The following is a 24,506-nucleotide window of genomic DNA, read 5'->3' as shown; positions in this document are numbered from 1 at the left end:
ATTAGCCACTGACCTGGCATTGATCAAAGACATCCTGATCTGCCGCGACTCAACGGTCCGTTCTGTAGCCCGGCATAACGAACGAAGGTGACTGGCGCAAACGCCGCCGCGGCGCAGACGGGGTGAGCGGCTCTTTGGACGTTGATCCAGCGGATCACCTACAATCGGTGTATTCCATACACGCAGTCGTTCCAGCGAACGCCCTACAACGTAGCGGCCGCACCCTGCCACGTAAGCGCGAAGGCCAGCGCGATGCAGGAAATCCGATTCAGACATCAGATGGAGCTTGAACTTGACCGCAACACCTCCGCGCCTTCCCCGTCTTTTGCGGCGCTTCCTTCCAGGCAAAGGACAGTGGAGGCAGCGCAGATAGTCAGGTATAGTCACCAAAGTAGAGTCAAACTGAGTACCACACTGAACGTCATGGCATAGCTCTTCAGTGATGTCTTTGATATCAAGCAGCGTTTGACGATCGTATGTTAAAAGTGATGAAACATTTTGTAAAATAGCGGACACAAAACACGTTAAAACAAAAAGACGAGAAAGTATAACAGATAACGGACGGCAAGCCACACACACCGGCGCCATCATCATCATCCGACACTCAAAGCTAAGTACAACAACCTCCCTCTGCTCGAGTTCTATAAACTGTATGTACATTCTGATGGTTTTCCCATTCTGAGGAGACATGAACTGAAATTTGCATCTCTGTTTGGGACGACTTACTGCTGTGAGCAGTTCTTTTCAAAACTGACTCTTGCAAAGACTCGATTCCGCTCAAGACTGACTGACTCAAACTTGGAAAACCAGCTGCGAGTAGCATCATCATCACTACCATGTGACATCAGACGCCTTGCCAAAGAGAAGCAGTTCCAACCATTGCACTAGAGAGGTTAGTGATATGTGTTCAATATTTTATTATAAAACGATATGGCAAAAATATCATATCACGATTTTTTTCAGGAAAATCATGATTCACGTTTTTATCACGATTCTTTTTCATGTTGGTTTTACTATTTTGCAAGTGACTGAGCATTACAGCCAAACTAATGTCCCTATTTAAAAACAAAGCCTTAGGTAACAAAATATATAAAAAAATATATATATATAAAATAAAAAATAAAAAATAATGGCAGACATTTAGGCCAAAGTGGCGAAGATAAACATCACTGTCATTATTTTCTTTGTTATTAAATATTAAGAACAAAGATACACATACATACACAACTTAATATACAAATTAAATAATCTACCCCTTACCCGTCAGGGATCACTGGTGATCCCGGATTATTGTTGTTCAAAATTCATTACTCGTCAAAACATCACTCTTACTTGATCTGGACAAACTCAGCATCATAAGGAAGGTTTAAGACTCCAGCTTCGATATTTGACCACTGTTTATGATTTAACTGGTTTGCAGTGACATTAATTTCTTAATTTATGCCAGGAGTGCAAAATAATTAATTTGTAACAATCGTTATTTTGAATAGAAATAATCACTCACACAACATTCATTCTCGTCTTCTCCGGTTTATTTGTGCTCAAATACATATAATAAACAGAATCCGCCAGGGCTCTTAGTCCAATAGTGCGCATATTTGGAGAAATAATTATTAATTATCACATGCTAGTAAAATATTTTGTCATACAGAATAACAATTTCTATTCATTTTCCACTGAATTATGCGATCTGAAGAGCTCAAACAGCTAACGGAGCTAGATGTGTGTCTCCACTTCCTGATTTGCGTCAGATTTGACCTCAAACATATATGATTTGCTTGTGCAGCTGTCAATCATCTCACGTGATTCAATGTGACCTCTTCTGCATGACGCGTCCTGTGTACACTTCCTGATTCTGGACATCCGTGATAACAAAGCGAAAGTAACATCTCTACACCTGAAACAAGAAGTTAATAAATGCACGATTTAAGTATTTGTGTTTTGTGGGTGATTTTCGTGCGATTTGGGGTATTTTTATATGAATAAAGAATAAAGGTATTGATACTTTGCAGTCACGTGATATCTGGCGGGCAACAAACGCGGTTAGTGCATCCAATCGCACAACAACTATCTGGCATGTCGTGTACACCTCAAAACACCAACTTTTGTATATTAAAACTGGCAACGTCCTGGCAAGATCCTTGATTAGTTTACTGGTTTTCGTTGCTAGAGAATGACGTTCTTGCCCGCCAGCCAGTACAACTGACGTCACGTGCAAAGTATCAATAGGTAAGCATAGCCCATAGCTTCATATAAAATGCTAAATATAACATATTTAAAAATCTTTTTATGACTTGAAAGCATTTTAAACCGCGACCGGAATATGATACAAATACTCGATGGTGTTTTAAATTGAGCTTTAAATAAAAGTGTAATATTAAAAAATTAAATTGTGTCATGTAGCTTGAGGCTACCTGTTGTGCTAATGCACCTGCTGCAGAAGCTTTCTCCTGACATGATCTCACAATAGGCTTCATAAAATTAATAATTTTAGAGATATCCTCAAAATTGAAATGAAGCATGACCACAATTGTGGCTACACTTTAGTTGTGGTTATAAGTTGCTATCCTAAATTCACATAATATTTTTATACATTTAATAAATATTGTCTTAATATTTGTTGTTTTTGTTTTTTGTGGAATGAGTGGCCGACAGCAAGTGGAATGAGTGGCCGACAGCAAGTGGAATGAGTGGCCGACTAAAAGTGGAATGAGTGGCCGACAGCAAGTGGAATGTGTGGCCGACTAAAAGTGGAATGAGTGGCCGACAGCAAGTGGAATGAGTGGCCGACTAAAAGTGGAATGAGTGGCCGACAGCAAGTGGAATGAGTGGCCGACTAAAAGTGGAATGAGTGGCCGACAGCAAGTGGAATGAGTGGCCGACAGCAAGTGGAATGAGTGGCCGACAGCAAGTGGACTGAGTGGCCGACTAAAAGTGGAATGAGTGGGCGACAGCAAGTGGAATGAGTGGCCGACAGCAAGTGGAATGAGTGGCCGACTAAAAGTGGAATGAGTGGCCGACTAAAAGTGGAATGAATGGGCGACAGCAAGTGGACTGAGTGGCCGACAGCAAGTGGAATGAGTGGCCGACAGCAAGTGGAATGAGTGGCCGACAGCAAGTGGAATGAGTGGCCGACTAAAAGTGGAATGAGTGGCCGACTAAAAGTGGAATGAGTGGCCGACAGCAAGTGGACTGAGTGGCCGACTAAAAGTGGAATGAGTGGGCGACAGCAAGTGGACTGAGTGGCCGACAGCAAGTGGAATGAGTGGCCGACAGCAAGTGGAATGAGTGGCCAACTAAAAGTGGAATGAGTGGCCGACTAAAAGTGGAATGAGTGGCCGACAGCAAGTGGAATGAGTGGCCGACTAAAAGTGGAATGAGTGGCCGACTAAAAGTGGAATGAGTGGCCGACTAAAAGTGGAATGAGTGGCCGACTAAAAGTGGAATGAGTGGGCGACAGCAAGTGGACTGAGTGGCCGACTAAAAGTGGAATGAGTGGCCGACTAAAAGTGGAATGAGTGGCCGACAGCAAGTGGAATGAGTGGCCGACAGCAAGTGGAATGAGTGGCCAACTAAAAGTGGAATGAGTGGCCGACAGCAAGTGGAATGAGTGGCCGACTAAAAGTGGAATGAGTGGCCGACTAAAAGTGGAATGAGTGGCCGACTAAAAGTGGAATGAGTGGCCGACAGCAAGTGGAATGAGTGGCCGACTAAAAGTGGAATGAGTGGCCGACTAAAAGTGGAATGAGTGGGCGACAGCAAGTGGACTGAGTGGCCGACTAAAAGTGGAATGAGTGGCCGACAGCAAGTGGAATGAGTGGCCGACAGCAAGTGGAATGAGTGGCCGACAGCAAGTGGAATGAGTGGCCAACTAAAAGTGGAATGAGTGGCCGACAGCAAGTGGAATGAGTGGCCGACTAAAAGTGGAATGAGTGGCCGACTAAAAGTGGAATGAGTGGCCGACTAAAAGTGGAATGAGTGGCCGACAGCAAGTGGAATGAGTGGCCGACAGCAAGTGGACTGAGTGGCCGACTAAAAGTGGAATGAGTGGGCGACAGCAAGTGGACTGAGTGGCCGACTAAAAGTGGAATGAGTGGCCGACTAAAAGTGGAATGAGTGGCCGACAGCAAGTGGAATGAGTGGCCGACAGCAAGTGGAATGAGTGGCCAACTAAAAGTGGAATGAGTGGCCGACAGCAAGTGGAATGAGTGGCCGACTAAAAGTGGAATGAGTGGCCGACAGCAAGTGGAATGAGTGGCCGACTAAAAGTGGAATGAGTGGCCGACAGCAAGTGGAATGAGTGGCCGACAACAAGTGGAATGAGTGGCCGACAACAAGTGGAATGAGTGGCCGACAGCAAGTGGAATGAGTGGCCGACAGCAAGTGGAATGAATGGCCGACTAAAAGTGGAATGAGTGGCCGACAGCAAGTGGAATGAGGGGCCGACTAAACGAGGAATGAGTCTGTGCTGATTTAGTGGAAAGAGTTGAGCCCAAGTTGTGGAAAGAGTATTATTGTGTGACTGTTTTTGTGCTGTAACGAGGCTATGGTGAATGCACTGCCTGCGGACCTTTTGTTTTGTTTATAGTTTTGAGTTTCCAATAAAACGTACGAGTCCCAGTCACGCCGACCCTGTCTTCTTCCTTCCAAACACTGAACCTCATTACAATGGCCCTTAAATAATGTAAAAAAATTGTAAATGGCCCTTGATAGGAAAAAGGTTCCCCACCCCTGCCTTAGAGGGAACGAGACTGCGTCAATGACACTTTGGGGACGCTCCCTTAGCGTAGCGGCTCTGAAGTATGAATGAAAACTAATCCAATCCTATTGGCGTTGCGTCGTGACGAAATGAGTGACGGCATAGGCAGAAGCTAGATAAGGACGCCGGCACAGCATAGAGTTAGCTTCGCGATGAAGCAAGCGCTCCCAGGTAGGGGGAGGCGTGGCGAAGGGATGCAGTCTCGTTCCCTCTAAGGGAACAAGGGTTACATACGTAACCCGAGACGTTCCTTGTCAAGGGAACTCGACTGCGTCAATGACACTTTGGGGAACAAATACCCACTATGCCACAACGAGCCCTGCCTGTCCCAGTGTGAAGCTGAATACAGGCACACTTAGGACGAGAGCACAAGGGTGCCAGGTGTCGAGGGAAGGTCCAAACTATAAAACCTAATAAAGGTATGCGGGGTAGCCCATCCTGCTGCATCGCAGACTTCTTGAATGGGAGCCCCAGAAAGGAGGGCTCTAGAGCAGTGGTTCTTAATTCCAGTCCTCGGGACCCCTTGCTCTGCACATTTTGTATGTCTCTCTTATCTGACACACTCAGTTCAGTTCATGGAGTCTCTCCTAATGAGCTGATGATCTGGTTCAGGTGTGTTAAATAAGGGAGACATACAAAATGTGCAGAGCAGCGGGTCCCGAGGACTGGAATTGAGAACCACTGCTCTAGAGGACGCCATGCCTCTGGTAGAATGAGCCCTCACGGCCAGAGGTGAAGGCAGATTGCGCACCTGGTAGGCCGAAGATATAACCTGAACAATCCAGTTACTGATGGTGGGCTTGGAGGCAGGAAGCCCCTTCTTGGGCGACCCGAAACACACCAGCAACTGGGCCGACTTCCGCCACGAAGAGGACCTCTGAATATAGATTCTGAGAGCTCTGACGGGACAGAGCCAATGAAGTCTCTCTTCGACCGCCATCTCATGAGGTGGAGGATGGAAAGCCTGCAGAACCAAGGGCCGAGCCACATTGGATGGAACCTTAGGTAGATAGCCCGGCCTAGGATGAAGGATGGCTCTGATTTCGCCTGGAGCAAACTCCAGGCACCCGTGAGATAGAGAGAGCACCTGAAGATCTCCTACCCTCCTTAGAGAGGTAATGGCCAACAGGAAAGCCACCTTCAAGGACAGGTTATTGGCTTCAGCTGACTCCAGAGGTTCGAAGGGGGCCTCGACCAGCCCTTCGAGAACCACTGCCAGGTCCCAGGTGGGAACCCTGGTACAAGCCGCAGGTCTCATCCTCCGAGCCCCATGGAGGAAACGTACAACCAGCTGTTGTCTTCCCAGCGGCCCATCACCCAGAGGAGCATGGAAAGCCGCAATGGCAGCCACGTACACCTTAAGTGTGGACAGGGTGTAAGACCAGCAGAGAAGTGATCTTGGAGGAACTCCAGCACAGTAGCCACTGTGCAGTTAACTGGATCCACTTCACGTTGTCTACACCATGTGGGTATTGTCTACACCACTTTAGGCCATACATTTTCCTCGTGGAGCTCTAGAGCTGAGGATGGTCTCAACCACTCCTGTTGACAGACCAGCCTCTAAGTACTGTACCAGACCCAAAGTTTCCACAGCTCTGGGCGAGGGTGAAATATTGAGCCCTCTGCCTGTGTCAGCAGGTCCCTCCTCTTGGGAATCTCCCACTCCGTCCAGGAGTGATATAATATCTGAGAACCATACTCGGGCTGGCCACAACGGGCCTATCAACAGTTGACCGCGTCGCCAAACAGACCAGTGACCGAAACAGGGGCATCCAAAAGAAAAGCCCTATCTTTCTCTTTTATACCGGAAAGATTGAGCCACAGATGCCTCTCCGCAGTTACCAAAGCTGCCATGGAGCGCCCAATAGCACGGGCCGTCTCCTTGGTAACCCGGAGAGACAAATCTGTGGCTCTGCGCAGCTCCGTGACATCCTCAGGTGTCGGGCCCTCGCCCTCATCAATGTCCTGTAGCAGGTTGGCCTGGTAGGCCTGCAAAATAGCCATGGTGTGCAGGCTCGCACCAGCCCGACCCGCTGCCATATACGCCCTGCCTACTAAGTCAGATGTCGTGTGACAGGGCTTAGAAGGCAACACCGGGGCTTTGAGAGATGACGCCGCGTCAGGAGACAGATAACTGGCCAAAGATTCCTCGACCCGCGGTAACACCCCATATCCATGGGATCAAGGAATTCCCCTTCTGCGATGATGAGCACATCTAATTCCTCGGAATCAGAGAGCTGCAGCACGGGATTATCAGCGCGAGCGGGAGAAGCCGCGGGGCGGGCTTCCACACAGGGAGGAAGGGAATCCGAGCTACCAGACGAGGACCGGGAAAGTGCAAAAGCAGTCCCGGTCGCGTCTGCTAGCTCCCTCTGCGAGCCCCACGATCTGAGCCGCCGCCTCAGCGGACGCGGGACCAGAACCGCGGGGAGCGCGAGGTTGGCCGGCTTCATCAAATATAGCCCGCAGAGATTTGCTCAATGAGATTGTCAATGAGAGCATATGGTGTAATTTAGATATATTTTTAAGATGGAAAAATGCGGTTTTACAGATACTAGACACGTGACTTTCTTTTTTTTTAAATTGTTTTTATTATGCAAGTACAAAGAAAAACAGAGAAATAGAGCAACATACAACCTGGTCAACCTGGTTTTCCATCCAAGTCCATCCAAGTATTAACCAGTACTAAACAATATCCTCTGTGCAATAGGGGAGAAAAAAAGAAAGAGAAAAAAAAAACACAATACAGCACTCTTTTCTTTTCTTTTTACACACAAGACAAGGGACAGCAGACAGGACAAACATAACAAACCATTTAGACACATTCCAGACAAGTTACAACACACAGGACAAGTCACACTAACAAAACAAAACAAACTAATCTACCAAAGTCATAATAATAATAATAATAATGATGTCTCATTCACACACGCACGCCCACACACACACACACACAAATTACACTGGTGGTGCTCCTTAAGTGAACTGTTGAGAGAAAAAAACAAACAAAAAATAATAATTTAACATTGCCATGTTAGATTTACAAACAAATTAAATAAAATACAAATTGAGTTGAGCAGAGCTAGCGTTGGGCTAATTACAGAGCGTCAAATATTGGTTTCCACACAGAGTTGAACTGTTTTTGTTTATTTTTGTCCACTGACAGAGTTTTCTCGATGTTTAGGTAATATTTCATTACGTTTTTCCATTTATCCAAGCCTGGGGTATCTGTGTTTTTCCAATTTTGTAACAACAGTTTCTTATAGACTAATGAAGAAAATATTAATTGCCATCCCATAGGATATTTCATTTTTATTACATTTTGGAGTAAGCAGGCTTCTGGTGTAAATACAAATTTCTGCTTACAGATGTTAGAGAGCCATCTCTCGATATCAAACCAGGTTTTCTTTATTTTTTCACAATACCAAAATGAATGAGTGAGATAGTCATTACTACCGCACTTTAAGCAAATGGGAGGGGAAGATGCATCAAACTTAGGAATTTTGTCCCTACTATAATAAATTCTAGTCATTAATTTATATTGAATCAATCTAAGATTTTCGTTGGTTGTGACTTTATATGTTAGATTTAAGCACTCCTTCCATTTTATTTTGGCATTGAAGTCCTTTATATCTCTGTCCCAGCCTTCATATATTTTACTTAGCAGATTACAATTTATTACGGCATTATTGAGATAATCATACATAACACTTATACTTTTTTTCTTTTTCTTACTTTGTTCCAAAAGGATCTTTATCTTTTCCGGAACATCATTCACTATATCACAGTTCTCTTTGACCCAGTTTTTTAACTGCATATATTTAAATATCTCTGAATCTTTTAATTTAAATTTATCTTTGTGTATCAAATGGGGATATATTATTTGAACTAATAATATCTGATAATGCTTCAATACATCCATTCATCCAAGTTTTCCACATTAATTTAGTACCTTGAATTTTAACAGATGGATTGTTCCAAATTTTAATATGTGTTGGAGTACCGATCTCCACCCCCAAAATCTGCTTGGTTTTTTTCCACATATTTACTTTACTTTACTTTTTTTTACTTTTACTTTACTTTTTTCTTGGAGAACAAGATGGATAATAAACTATTTGGTTGTAGTTGATGATTTTCGATAACCAGCCATGGGTCTTCATTAGTATTATTAATAATACGATCAATATAAAACATCTGGGCTGCTATCTGATACAATTCCATATTAGGGAGGTTTAACCCTCCTTCCCGTTTAGAGCAAAACAATAGATTCCTTTTTATTCTTGGGGTTTTTCCAGCCCAAATAAAAGATGTAATTATGGAATTTATTTCCTTGAAAAAGGTTTTTGGTGGTGTCAGCGGGATACACTGAAACAAATAAATAAACTTAGAGAGCCACATCATCTTTACCAGATTTATTTTACCAATTAAATTCAACTTGAGATCACTGTAGTTATTGAGATTATGTTTTAGATTACTCTTATACAATTGTTTTTTTTTTGCACTGATATAACAACCTAAATATTTAATTTTACAGCTTTGTACTTTAAATTGTTTAAATACATCTGGGTTTATTTGTTTTTGGCCAAAAGTCAAAATTTAAGTTTTGCCACTGTTAATTTTATAACCTGAAATTTTTGAGAATTGACTCATTATATTGATTACACTCGGGATTGAAATGTCCACATCACTTAGATACAACAAATCGTCAGCAAATAAACTTAATTTATATTCGTTTTTGCCTATAGTGATACCAGTTATGTTATCTGTCTGTCTTATTTTCTCAGCCAAGGGTTCAATAGCCATCGCGAACAGCGCTGGAGATAATGGACAGCCTTGAGCAGTGCCACGGCTTAACGAAAATGCCTCAGATAGAACACCATTGGTGTAGACTTGTGCTTTGGGGGCTCTATACACAGTTTCTACCATATTGATGAATTCTACTGGGAATTCAAATGTTTCAAGCACTTTATACAAATATGACCATTCAAGGCGGTCAAATGCTTTTTCGGCATCGACCGCCATCAAAGTCAAATCTATATCATGTTTTTTTGCATATTGTGTTAAGGATATACATGTTCTAACATTAGTTCTAAGATCCCTATTAGGAATAAACCCAGCTTGGTTATGATGGATAATGCTAGGTAGGATTAGTGCCAATCTATTATTCATTACTTTTGTTATGATTTTCTTGTCACAATTGATTAAGCTGATAGGCCTGAAAGCAGAAGGCTTATTATATTCACGACCTGGTTTTGGTATCACAGAAATAGTTGAAAGATACATAGTTTCTGGCAACTTTTGTTGATTAACAAATTAATTTACAACTTCCAGGAACAAAGATCTAATATTTGGCCAGAAAGTTGAGTAAAACTCGATAGGGAGGCCATCTATTCCAGGGGCCTTTTTTTCGGGAAATGCCTTAATTGCAGCTTCAATCTCAGAGGTTGTAAAGACTTTCCGTATATCTTCCTTTTGATGAACCGATAAGCGCTGTAATTTGACCGATTTAAGAAAGGAATCTGGGTCATCATCTTTAACCTCTGATGTATACAAGTGTTCATAAAATTGCTTAAATATTTTATTAATAATATCATTATTTGTAATAACATCATCTGATTCTTCCTCTTTTAAAGATATAGACTGAGTCTTTGTAACCCTTTTGACCATTGATGCCAGGTGTTTACCTGATTTATTTGTTGAAATATAATTAAGCTTATTTGAATTTTGTCTAAGGTCTTTAACTTATATATGCTTTAAAGGAGTCCCATAATACAGATATTTGGCTTATCTTGAGGATGAGGTTGCTGCACATTAGTTAAATTAAAAATATTAATTTGTTCTTTTACATAAGCAACAAATTCCTCATCCATTAAATATTTCCTATTCATTCTCCAAATTCTATGATGTAAGGTGTTTTCCTTCGGAGTCATGGTGCAGACAACTGAAGCATGATCAGATATCATAATATTGTCAATTTCACATGATATACAATTATTAATTCCCCCTTGAGACACAAAAAGATAATCCAATCTACTATAACTATTCTGAGTATTTGAATAATAAGTATAATCTTTTGAGTTTGGATGTAAAGTCCTCCATATATCTTGAAGAGCATTGACAGAAAGAAATTTCTGTAAATGTTTTGGAACATTGACCTTCCTAGTTTTTGTTGTGCTGTCACAAACACTAAAGATGCTATTTAGGTCTCCTCCCATTATTATCCGACCGTTTGTGAACTATCCAATCTTGTTTGAATATCTTTTAAAAAGGCCATATTTGAAGCCGGAGGCCTATAAATACTCAAAAGCGTGTAAAATTCCCCAAATAATTCACATTTGATTATAAGGTATCGACCATACGGATCTGAATACTGTGACACTAGTTTAAAGGGTATTCTCTTATTAATCAGTATCCCAACTCCTCTACTTCTGGATGTATATTCTGCCTCAAAGGCCTCCCCCACCCATCTTCTTTTCAAGTACTCTATTTGACCGGCTTTAAAATGGAGTTCTTGGAGAAAAACTATGTCAGCGGACATTTTTTCCAAGTGATAAATAACACGTGACTTTCAAATGAAAGATTGGTATCAAAGAGCACACCCAGGTTCCTAACCGACGACGAAGACTTAACAGAGCAGCAATCAAGTGTTAGACAGTATTCTAGGTTATTACGTGTGGGAGTTTTTTGTCCAATAATTAGAATCTCTGTTTTTTCTGAATTTAGAAGTAGGGAATTACTAGTCATCCAATTTTTTATATCAGCTATGCATTCCATTAATTTTGTGAATTGGTAAGTTTCGTTAGGTTTTGAAGAAATATATAGCTGAGTATCATCAGCATAACAGTGAAAGCTAATTCTATGTTTCCTAATGATATCTCCTAATGGTAGCATGTACAGAGTGAACAGCAGCGGTCCTAGTACTGAGCCTTGTGGTACGCCATACTGAACTTGTGATCGATAAGACATCTCTTAATTTACTGCTACAAACTGATAATGGTCAGATAACTATGATTTAAACCATGCTAGTGCAATTCCACTAATGCCAACATAGTTTTCTAGTCTATTTAAAAGAATGTTGTGGTCAATGGTGTCAAATGCAGCACTAAGATCAAGTAACATTAAAAGAGAGATACAACCACGATCGGATGATAAGAGCAAATCATTTGTGACTCTAACGAGAGCTGTCTCGGTACTATGGTACAGTCTAAATCCGGACTGAAAATCCTCGCAGATATAATTTCTTTCAAGAAAGGAACACAGTTGTGAGGATACTGCTTTTTCTAATATCTTTGACAGAAAAGGCAGATTTGAGATCGGACTGTAATTGACTAATTCTGTAGGATCAAGTTGCGTTTTTTTAACAAGCGGTTTAATCATAGCCAGCTAGTTTTTGGTACGTATCCTAGAGACAAAGACGAATTAATGATATTAAGAAGAGGATCTATGACCTCTGGGAGCATCTCTTTCAGTAGCTTAGTCGTAATAGGGTCTAACATACATGTTGTCGATTTAGATGAATTAACGAGCAAAATTCTTCCTCTCCTATAGCAATAAATTAATAAAATTTTTCCTCATGGAGACTAAAATGCACTCCCTGATGCGATACTGTAGTAGACGGTTGCAGACGGACGGTTGAAGACGGACATCAAGGCTAGATTATTGTAATGCTCTTATGGGTGGTTGCCCTGCATGCTTAATAAACAAATTACAGCTGGTCCAAAACGCAGCAACTCGAGTTCTTACCAGAACCAGGAAGTATGACCATATTAGCCCTGTTCTGTCAACACTGCATTGGCTCCCTATTAAACATCGTATCAATTTTCAAATATTGCTGATTACTTACAAAGCACTAAATGGTTTAGCTCCGCAGTACTTGAGCGAGCTCTTGACACATTATAATCCTTCACATCTATTGCGATCTCAAAATTCCGGCCAGTTGATAATACCTAGAATATCAAAATCGACTGCTGGCGGAAGATCCTTTTCCTATTTAGCACCAAAACTTTGGAACAGTCTTCCTAACATTGTCTGGGAAGCATTCCGCCGGATCCAGGCCTTATCCAGATCTGATGAAGGACCCGACGCGACGACAACGCAGTCCTGAAGTGTCAACTAGTCTCTCTCCTGTGAAGGCCTCCCTCCCCTCCCTTTACCTCTCTACAGATAAAGCGTTGTCGGGATAATTCCGGTTCGCGTGGCTACGTGGAAGCGATAAAAATTCTGTATTACATATTTTAAGGCCAGACAAGTAGTTTGTTGAGGGTTGGTTTGTAGGGAAGGACTACACGCCTGCGCAATACATGCTTACGCAGATATATTCAAATGCGCATACCTATAGACTGAACTCGTAATATGCATGTGCACGCCATCAGCGTTCTCACAGGTTCACATTTTTTGAAGTTTGCGCAGAAAGAACCTAAGAGTTTTCTGTTAAAACGGTGTTGTGTTAGCGGCCCCTAAGTTAATAACTAATGAGCGTTGTGACGGAAGTGACTCAATCAAAACTAACTTTAGCTCGACAATAACTTCATTCTAGAGCTGCTATAAAGCCAAAACAATCTCTGTTACTTTAATTTCCTATTATCACTGTAAAGCTGCTTTGGAACAATCTACATTGTTAAAAGTGCTGTATAAATGAAGATGACTTGACTTGACTAGAAGAGCACTTGCACATTTCACAGCAATTATACTTTTTAAGGTCACGACTCCGTCATTACTTCAGGGTTGAATGACTCTGATTGGCTAAGAAATAGATAAACTTTCCTCACATGGACTGATAGACAGAAGCATATCTTCATCGATCACACAGATGCCACCCAGACCCAGGTTTTAGGCAGAGAGTGACCCTCCAAGGTCACAGAACTGTGTTTTTAGGCGCCAGCATGTTGAGGAAAACAAGTCAGTCAATCTCCCAAGGGTCCACCTCACCTATACAGGACATGTAACAAAGAATACTAGCGAACATAAACAGATTCTTCAAGGTTGGAGTTGGTCAAGCTCTTGCTCTAAACAGGAAACTTTCCCAAAACATACTGATAGCACGTTCTTTCTTTCAGTAAGAGGTGCAGATAATATTTGTCATTATTCTCTAGTGTTTGAAGATGAAGTAAATGCTTTAACTAAGAAATTGTTCATGTAAGCTTAAGGCTGAAGTGTCTCAAAGAGATGTTTCTATGTAGGGAGCTCTTAAAGCCTTATCAGTCACACCTATTTTTGGTGAGGTCTGAAGAATTTGAGCAGTTTTACACCACAGTATGGTAAAAGTAGTATAATGCATTTTATAGTAACATACTATACTGTATAGTATGTATATATATACATAGCATATATATATAAACCTGGCAAGACACAGCCGATTGCAATCTCGTCTCTCTCAACCTGTCCACCACCTTCTCAACGGCAGTGCCGAGACAGGGACATCAAGGAGGACAGCTTTATATTTTAGGAATCAAGACGAAATATTTTAGGAATCAAGACGAAATATTTTAGGAATCAAGACTCGTTTATCTCTGACAAATTAAAGCTGCCATCGGCAACATTTTTTTGATCATATTCAGTGAAATCGACACTATAATCCGACAGAACAACATAAATAAGGTGGTTTTAGAAAAAACCCGAGCTTCTAACTCCACCTGGAGTGTGTTATTTGTTTTGCAAAAATCCACCGCTCCCGGATCATCGGGTCCAATCAGCGCAGGGGGGTGTGAGATCTGACTGTCAATCACAGGTCGTGCACACGCCACAGATCCCCCCTCCCTTGCGGCGCGCACGTTACAATATCACATGCACACGACACGCCTGAAGTTCGCCTGAAGATTGCACGAAGCGTGATGGCGGAGAGAAAATCTACTAACAAGCTTCCATTTCCTCGGTTATTGCTATCTATGGGTAGATTAGCCAGGGCAGCCTACCTCCGAGTCCATGGTGTTGATCGATGCTGAAGAGACGGACGCGTTCACAGAAAATCAGGTACACATACACGCACGAGCACGACCTCGATGGGAGGGTGCTCGCTGGTAGTGGGGGAGGGGCATGAGAGTTGTAAACATTAAAAATTTTGGCTAAGTCGACCCAATCTGCCAGACTTGCCGACTGCAGCTTTAAGCCAGAGATGTCTCTCCATTGCCAACATAACACGGAAAGCTACATCTGAGGCTATATGCAGATCAGAGACTGCCTCAGTACTGCCATAGTGTGATGAGCTCCACCAGTCTACCCAGCTGCTGCATATGCTCTGCCCACCAACCTCAATGTCATCTTACATGGTTTAGAAGTCAAAACGGGAGCCTTCAGTGATAAGGATATCCCCGGAAAAAGGTAATTCACTAAATTCCTTTCCACCCAAGGCATCCACCCATAACCCTGCTCCCTCAGACCCCCGACATTTGAATAACTCAAAGCCGAATGGACCACGTGGGCAGAGTATGGATGTCTCCATGCACCTGACACCTCAGTGTGCAGGCCTGGGAGAAAGGGAATGTCTGGCTGTGGCATGAGTCATAAGTTTCACTAGCTCATCGTATTCCACGGTTTGCTGCGTCGAGCAGGAAACAGATCTATTAAATACATCAGTTTCTACTGACAATACGTCTATTATATCAGATTCATAGATGAGCAATAAAGTCCTCGCTTACCATGAAAGAAACCGCTGAGTGGGCTTTCACTTGTGGCACAAAGATGATGGAGCCGGCGGGAGAGATGAGGGAAACTATCTCATGCTCCTCTACCAGATCCGTCTGAGATTCCCACAATCGTAGCCTGTGCGCTGCCTCAGCAAGTGCGGAGCTAGAGCCCTGGGGCTCAGCGGCTTGACTTTCTTCTCTCTTAAAGAGAGTCTGTCGAGAGCGGAGTTTTCTCAGTGAGAAATCATCGCAATTAATGCATCCAGACCCCTTGAGGGCTGATCGTGGATGCTCCGCTTCCAGACAATTACACAGCTCATGACCATCACCAGGCATTAACCCTTAGAGGTCGGCAATCACGCCGGCGTGATCTGATCGCTTTTTTCCTTATCAGTGCAAAAAGTAATCAAAATTCTAATATTAATTTTTATTTTATATGCTTGTGTTATACATCAATCGATCCTGTTAAATGTGTATTATTTTTGTGTATACTCACAATAAAAACAAACTGTTGTGCTTTTTGCCAAATAAAGAAAAATAAACACGAGGCGAGTTCTGCCTTCTCTCTGCCAGTGTAGTCCATTCTGAAACGCGTCCGAAAATGAATCATAACTCAGCGAATACTTCTCACACAGGCACGTGAGATATGTCTCTATGAAGCTTGGAATCTCTTCTTTTAAATGAAGTAATATATATAAAAAACAAATGTTTTCAACTCATGTAATCCGTTTGAATGCAAGGAGAGGTACCGTTTTTCCTTCTGCCTCATTATCTCTAAATGAGCTGAGGCCGCCCCGCCCCCCGGCGCGATTCACATGTAAATAGTTAGGTGATCTAGTATGCATCGCATACGCCCCCCAATCAATGCCTCAGACGACGAACGGCAGCATTTTGAAGAGCGAATTCCGCCGAGGACACAATTTCGGAGTAAGTTTTACTTAAAAGTCTTTTGTCTTTTATTTTTCGTGTTCGCATTTATGAGGAAAAAACAATATTACGTGACAGTTCTCCATTATGGAAGCGCGCGCTCTAAAAAAAGCACTAAAAGACTTTCAAACTTTCACAGAGACCTCAAAACAGAAAGTACAAATCCTTTCTTTAAAACGAATTTCGTTTTGTATCAATTGTATCTTAATTTTAATAATTTTTTCATTAACAAATTTCCTGGATTTAAAGTAAATATAGGCTAGCAATCACAACATAAGGTGCTTGAACTGGAGATCATCATGAACCAGACCGTAGCCTACTCGCCTCACATGTCTAAAAAATGTGAAATATATTTACAGAAAGCTGGTTCTAAACAAAACCATCCAAAACAAAAAACTATGTAGCCTAATAAATGTGCATTTCTCCGGTGCGTTCACTAGCCTACTGCGAAGATCGCGAGTCAATAGGCTATCGTCAACTTCATCTTTGCCAGAAATTAAATTTAAATCGCGTGTGTGAATGAATGATGATGTTTTAGCAAACTGTATTGCTATACTGAGATGAGTAAAAATCGACTGAAATATGTTGAAATAAAATGTAGGCTATTTGTATAAGCAACGTATTAAACTGCAAATTAACAATATGCCCTAATATTTCATGAAAACAACGTTACAGTCAGGCGAAATATGAAAGACAACATCTTGTTGACTAGATTTGGGTACAGTTTTTACTGTAGAATATACTGCCACGTCAAATAAGCTTTTGTTTAGCAATTCCTAAAGTCAAAAATAAAGTCATCAACTAAGATGTTAGCTGTTCCAATGTTGACTATATTCAAACTAATGAATACATAGATAAAATGTAGGCCTATAATCAGGGCCGGATTAACATAAGGGCTAGGTGGGGCTGAAGCCCCAGGGCCCACGGGATTAGGGGGCCCGTGATTGGCTGGAGGAAATGAGATTATCAAGTCATAGGTGGTTGATTTGTGTATAATAAAATAACAAGAAGTTATTGGAAAATGTGCCTGACTGATATAATTCACCGGCCAATCAAATTAACTCTACAATTTCCGCTATGACGTTGGGAAACGCCTCTTTTCGTTATGCTTTCATATAGAACATGGGAATAAATCGCTCGCAGGAGTTCAAAAATGATGAAAAAAAAAGTGATAGTGATGCACAAAAAAGGAAAAACAAACTCGAAAGGCAGAAAAGGGATGCAAAAATTCCTAAACTAACTAACTACTTGGGTTCACTTTCATCCGTGCCCGTGGAAGACCCCGAGTGCAGCGGCAGCAACCCACAGTTAGCTTCACCCTCCTGCCTCGTCATCGATCCTCGTGTTTTAGACGTCGAAGAAGGGAAGCAAGCAGCTGAAGTAAGTTAATGAGTTAAGCACTATTTGGATGTTTCTCGTGGAGTCGTAAGGTATTTTCAATACGGGCTATATAGAATATTAGTAGGTGATTTTATTGTAGTCTGAATCGGAATGTCAGTGTTTTTTCTCCCACCACCCACCTGCATAAAAATCCCCGGCCGAATTACGAACATCAAGGTCCAATATATCCAAGGTACATGGGCATTTTTTGCCCCGATGAGTTTTTGTCTTATTGTAATATTACATAATATAAAATAAATATATCACACAAGTAAAAGCGCTGTTTTCCCCAAATATCAGCACAATTGCCAATGTGATATATGTTATGCAACAATGAGTTGACCAATAAGTTAACATTGAGAGTTAAGTTTTAGTTTATCGTCATTTCGCCGATGGAAATTCCAAAATGAAACCACAGCAGAAACAATCTCTGAAACTGATAGTGATGATTTGTTACTGAATAATCTGCGTTTTGAACGAATGGGTTCATTTAATGATACATTGACTCCTCGTTTGCTTCGTCGTTGAATCAAACAGCCGTTTGAACAAATCGGATGAATGAATGACTCGCTTATTAAGACAGTGACTTGCCGCCACCTACTGGTAGTTTTAGTTTCATACTTAGTGTACCCTTTAATTAGAAATTAAAAATTAAATATTTTTATATTTAAATATTAAATAAAATAACAATCATAGCATTTATGTAATTGTAAATGCAGTGTAAATGTATTAATATTTTTTTTTACAGATATCCACATGAGAAACAATTACCATCTAGGGCTTTAGAAAGCAAATGTTTTATTAATGCTTACTTTGTCCCTTTAGATAAAATGAGAGAAATAGCCATAAATGCACTTATGGAAGGGGAGGGGGTAAAAATGTTTTATCAATAAAATGTTCCCAAAATGAACCAAGAAATTATGTGGAGTAATTTTTATCAAGATGTTCCATCAAAATCTGTGCAGTAGAGGGTTAATGTGTTAAATAGCCTGGATTATTTAGTGTGCAAAAATAATAATAATAAATAATGATAAAGAAAAACATTAATTAAATACATTGATTAAAAACAATAAAACAAATTTATTGCAGTAGAAGACTGTGGCGTGGCAATCAGATGAATCAGATGAAAGGGGGCCCTTAGTGTTGCTATAGCCCCAGGGCCCAAAGTCCTCTTAATCCGGGCCTGCCTATAATCATTTTTTTTTTACAAAGAAAGAGTACACTTGAAATATTGTTGAAATTGTAATTATTGTTGTAATTGTAACCATTTTAATAAAATAGCAAAACATATTTACAAGATAGATGTAAGCAAAATCTTAAATGGTCAATATAAGTCTTCTTCTAAATATATCTTTTGTCCTTGCATTGTGGCTCAGTCAGTTTCACACCTGAATGCATGGCTCATTATGCAGAGTGGGTGGGACATTGTATTCTAAGGTGTAAACCACTCCTCGTTCACGCCCCCCTCGCATATTGGCTTTCCAAGCAAAACCTGTTTTACATCAATTTAAATCAATGTATGGTTTTATGTGAACGATAAAGCAAGACTATTTTCACATAATTTTGAAGAAAAAACTCTAGGCGAGGACATCCATTAGTCAAAAGTCTTATTGACACATATTTACTATGTGTTTTGTGGCCTTATTTCAGCAATTTTAGTTTTTAGTTTTTTCAATAACCATGCATAAACATTATTCTCTCAAAAATGAAAACATGTACATACACGTGGCTCACATATTATGGTAGCCCTGTTTGTGCTTTATAGAGTGAATTTACACCTTTGCCATTAATATGTTTATAAGCAACTGAAAAAAGCACAAATGTCAGGGCATGTCAGAACATCTCAAGGGCCCCAAAAACAGCCCAGACCCCAGAGGGTTAAGAAACATGGGTACAGAGAAACACAGCATTTGAATTGTCTGCACACCATTATTCTGCTCACCTTCTATCCTTTCTTCACACACTGCGGCTTCCTGAAGACAAAGATGCTGATGATGTGTTCTCATGCACCCTCCTTATATGCTGGGGCACACCTTTCGGCGTCTTTGCACTGTGTCGGCCATTGTATGGCGTCTTTGTACATAGCGTCAGCAGCTGACACAGCATAGAAGTTCACTTGAAAGGGAACAGGGATATATACTGTGGAGTTAGTATGTTTAAAAAAAAAAGAATTTAATACTTTTGACAGCAAAGATGCATCAAGTTGTCAAAAGTGATAATAAAGACAATTGTAATGTTATACATTATTCATATTTAAAATTTCTTCTGAACTTTACAAAGAGTTTGGAAAAAATCACGGTTTCTACAAAAATATGAATGTAACATCTGCATCCGCCATCCATTCAATCAACCGCCAGAGGGAGCCATCTCCTGAGTACTGAGCACTGCTGGTTCTTCTTGCATTACTTCCTGTTCCTACCTATTATAAACCATGTTGTGTGTCCATCATGTTGCGCGAAGTATTGCCAGTTTACCCTGTCTTTGCCAAGTGTTTCTGATACCTTGTTTGTTTGCCTCGTTAATGTTTCTCTGCCTCTTCTTCACCACAGTTTTTGGATTATGGACTTGAATTAGTTTGCTGTTTTGACTGCCACTACTGTTACCGACCCTGTGTACGTTTGTTGACCATGCTTCCTGTCTTGGATCATACTTTGTTGGTGTTACTGTGCTTACCGTAAATCCTCTAATATAGGCCCGGGCCTTTATTTTACTCAAGCGCATCGCGGCCCAGGCCTTTATTGGAAGGAGGCCAGAATTAGAGACAGGCCTTTATTTCTATTTGAGCAAAACGGACTACCAGTAGAATGAATAAAAACGAGATTTTGTGTCTATTTGAACCTATAAAATACTAGGTTCATTTATTGAAAACGTAAAGTTACCATATAACATTATGGTATGCATACAGAACATTAAAGGTCCCGTTCTTCGTGTTTTTTTTAAGCTTCATGTGTTCATGTTTCGCGTGTAAAAAAAAACACAGTATTTTTCACACAATTTACTTATCTGTATACCGCTGTTTTCACTGTCATAAAAACGGCCTGATGACTTCCTTGTTCTATGAAGTCCCTCCTTCAGAAATACGTAACGAGTTCTGATTGTGCCAGCAGTTCCTGTGTTGTGATTCGACAGTAGCTTAGCGCACGTTGCCCGGAAAGGTCACGCCTCTTACCCTAACTTGGAGATGCATGCGCTCAGTGTTATTGTAAACATGGCTTTTATATTACCCTATCAATTTGAGCCGGAATCAGACCCGGAGAACACTGATGAAGAGGATCGAGTAGGATCGAGTACTAAATGTTGGGTCTGTTTTCACAGGCTTGGCTGTGCATTCCCCTTGTTTTGACTTCGGAAAAGCGATTTTGAAAACAGCCTCTCCTTGTGTTGTTGTTGCCTGTGGACGGTGGGCATTCTCATTGTAGTGCATGGCTGCGAGATACAACCTGCAATCATTGAAGAATAAGTAAAATCATTAGTAAACCATAATAAATATAACTTCACGTTATTTTGATGCCATAAACAATATTACCTGCACAGCATTCCTATATAAAAGAAAACTACATTTTTGGGTGCAAAACGTATAACCAGGCTGTGGAATGCCTCCAGTGTCGACGTTTGAAAGTGGTGACTGAGTTTCTCAAAGTCCTTGAGAACTCTCTTGTTGCACGTTATTTTCTCCACTTTGCGGAGTGTCACTGACCCTGTAAACAACACACACATCAAACCTTAATATTTTCTTACATTTTAACAGTAAACTGTACATGAATGAACCCTCTATGTAGACATACCTTTTTCAAACCATTTTTTGTTATCCCTTGAAGTCTTGTCTTGGTGTTGACATTTAGGAAACGGGGTTGTCGTGAACATGGATGTTCTTGATATGATTAAGAAGTGATGTCCACTTTGCCACCTTTTCCGGTCCCGAAACAGAGGAAGTCGCACTCCAGTAGAGATGATTTTTGATGCTTTTCAACCATTTCTTCAGCACCTCACAGTCCTTACTTTGTGAAAGCTTCAGAAGTTTCTTAGACAAAGCTATGAAAAGTTAGACAGATGTGAAATATTTATTGATGGATAGTAATAAAACTGTAAACACCAGTTATCAACTATATTTAAAGTAAAATAGATTGATTTTTACCTTTCTCAAAGTGCCACACATCATAGTACTGAGTGATGTTGCGTTCCCTAAGGTACTTTTGAATCTGTGTATGGCGATCAGTGACTATGTAGTCAACCACCAAACCACAGGATTCCAGCTTATCCAGACATCGCTTTAAACCCTCCTTTTCCATGTGGTAACTACCACCTACCTCGTTGCTCTGTCAATAGGCACATAGAATGCAAATATGAATATATAAACGTTAACATATTTTAAAAAATAGCAAGTTTAAAACATGTTATTCAATTATTGACCTGAATTAGTTGAAGATCCACAATTGAGTTGGTTTCCATATCCATCAATGTGTAACTTCCGAATTTGGCAGAGTGTCCTATGTAAAACAAAATAATAATCATAGGCATAACATTGTTGAGAACTTCAGCACTATAAATATTATGATAAACTATTAAATAAGCAGTATATATACACATTTTGTTCTCTACATCTACCTGGTGAGTCAGCACACATATCTCCTGCCATTGCAAGTTTTCCCCTCTCTTTCAGCTGCTGAATAACATGTTTCTGATCTCTGTTCCACTTGTGGATGATGGTAGGCTCTATGACATTTCTTGCATGTCTACGGAAAGTACCATATTGCACAGTTTGGAGCTGCATGGCCTTGAAAATCTATGAAAATAACATTGATAAAAAACATTTAGAAAACGTACATATTAATAACAGTAAATGTAGTATTAAATCAAGTACAATAAATAATGGAATACCTTTTGTAGTTTTGGAAAGGACCCTCCCAGAAAATATGTAGCAGCACACAATTGCAGGTTCCCCAATGGGGTACTCCCTACAATGGGCTGACTCTGCCACCGTCTGTAATGCTGACATTTTTCGCAAAGCTGGGTGAATGCAACAAAAGTACCGATTTGTCTTGGGTGGACATCACATTTCGCCTTGCAAACTGGACATGACTCAAAAATCTGTCTAAGGCAGCTTTCAGAAACAATGTACTTCTTGTCACTGTAGCTGGACACAGGATCTATTCTAAAACAATAGAAGGGACATTTATAAGAAAATTGATTACATGTCAAATGTTATTATTAGGAAACAAATTTCATCATTAACTACAGTCAAAATGTAACAAATACTATTTACAACTTACGACAATTCTGATTCCTCAGTGACAGACTCTGGATGAAATGTTGAGTCATGTGGCTCTACATGTATCTCAGATTCTGTTTGTTCCTCTTCGTCTTCCTCCTCTAACTCCAGGCGAAGTCTCTTGCTTGGCCTGATGAATGAGCCACGTACTGGTGTTGAAGACAGCTGGATATCAGGCAACATGAGTATCGTTTCAGTGCCAACATCCTGACTGGAAACAGTTGCCTGAATGCCTAACAAGGCCAAAAATATTTTAATAATTAAATAATTTAAATTTAATAATTATATATTATTATTCAAAACTGTATTTCATGCAATTACATATAATTTCTCAATATAAAAACATAATACAAACAAATATGTGCCGCTACTGATATTTCATGTCTAGACTTCATACCTTTGCTTCTTACGTGGACATCCCTCAGTGTACCAACAGAAAGTTGTGTGCCCACTGATCGCATCTTTGCTGATATCTGTATGGCCACTGTTTTGGTGTTTGCAGAGTCTGTCTGACATCGAACTTCATGTACTGAAGATGTTGCAGGGAGCTCTTGGGAACTCGGTCCCTGCTGAGATGAACTCTGTAACAAATATTTCAAATGTGTATTTAATTATGAAGTAATACCAATGTATACATTTTCCATGTTCAACAGTAATGACATATTTAATTGACATTTATCAGAATACAACAGAAACAAAAAAGAAGCAAAAAACACAAAACAGGCATGCATTCTCTATAATACATTTACTAACATGGTCCTTGAATAGATTATTATAGCAAAAACTGTGGATATTTAGTGTTTGTTACTGTTTAGCACAGTTACATTTTCGTATGACTACTGTAGACTAATAGCTTCGCAATAAATAGGAAACAAACAAAGGCTTTAATTACAGTAGGTAATGTTACATAGGCCTGAACATAGAACAATGATTCGCGTGGCTGCCGCTAAACCAGCATGTGGTTAAACAGTAAACAATAGATATAATCAACAAATAATTTAAACTGATCATTACAAACACCAACAATCGATGGTGTCCGGTTGAATTACTACACTTTTAAAAAATTTTTTTGTCGGATTAGTTGCAATTACCGTCTAGTTAACAAAGCTAAACAGCGTTGCCCTTTGTGTAAGAAGTTACAGAAACTGTTAAACGCACCAACTTAAATAATAAAATACACTTACCGGTTGTGGTCCATAAACAATGCCTTCTCCAGACAAAGAGGGAACTGCTCCATCTTTCAAGAATAATCTTTGTGCGAATCCGGTATTAAACTGATTGACATTGACGAAGCTGTCCTCAGAAAAATGTGCTGCACATAGTTTTACATGTGGATTATAATTTTCGGGAACCGAGTTAAACATAAATTGTAACCATTCATCTCGAAGTACAGCGTCCCTGGGAAGGCCAAACAAAGGTGATTGGACTCCGGGATGAAAATAACAGCGTTTCGATGACATTGCGACAAACACACTCTACAAACGCAACTCTTCCTCTTCTCTGTGGGAGCGCGACAAGACCACGCCCCCCTTTTTTGTGTATTCCTGTG

General features: G+C 40.5%; 2 protein-coding genes across 2 annotated transcripts in view; one reads left to right on the top strand and one right to left on the bottom strand.

The window, feature by feature from the left end:
* Nucleotides 1–24,506, top strand: part of LOC311074419 (calcium/calmodulin-dependent protein kinase type IV) — a 158,566-nt gene that overhangs the window by 103,025 nt on the left and 31,035 nt on the right. The gene's annotated exons all lie outside the window — the stretch shown is intronic.
* Nucleotides 18,777–24,437, bottom strand: LOC311074577 (uncharacterized protein). The gene is made up of 12 exons (XM_084101283.1): nucleotides 24,142–24,437; nucleotides 23,355–23,538; nucleotides 22,959–23,190; nucleotides 22,567–22,840; nucleotides 22,294–22,471; nucleotides 22,099–22,175; nucleotides 21,824–22,004; nucleotides 21,474–21,720; nucleotides 21,215–21,386; nucleotides 20,913–21,128; nucleotides 19,631–19,803; nucleotides 18,777–18,875 (listed from the first exon to the last, which is right to left on the bottom strand). Exons 1-8 carry the CDS (start codon nucleotides 24,415–24,417, stop codon nucleotides 21,527–21,529), a joined length of 1,596 nt encoding a protein of 531 aa, XP_083957409.1. The 5' UTR covers nucleotides 24,418–24,437; the 3' UTR covers nucleotides 18,777–18,875; nucleotides 19,631–19,803; nucleotides 20,913–21,128; nucleotides 21,215–21,386; nucleotides 21,474–21,526.

This window comes from Abramis brama, assembly GCF_963993115.1.
Source record: "Abramis brama genome assembly, chromosome: 23".
Lineage (NCBI taxonomy): Eukaryota > Metazoa > Chordata > Actinopteri > Cypriniformes > Leuciscidae > Abramis > Abramis brama.
The sequence above is the reverse complement of the archived record's forward strand: the minus strand, read 5'-3'. Positions and strand labels throughout refer to the sequence as shown.

Excerpts from the sequence above, each read along its gene's own strand:
- LOC311074577 (XM_084101283.1), bottom strand. The coding sequence starts at position 24,417 with ATGTCATCGAAACGCTGTTATTTTCATCCCGGAGTCCAATCACCTTTG. Across the intron at positions 22,472-22,566 it reads CCTTTCCAAAACTACAAAAG|ATTTTCAAGGCCATGCAGCT; the intron begins GTATTCCATTAT and ends TTATTTTCATAG. Across the intron at positions 22,176-22,293 it reads TATGTGTGCTGACTCACCAG|GACACTCTGCCAAATTCGGA; the intron begins GTAGATGTAGAG and ends TGTTTTACATAG.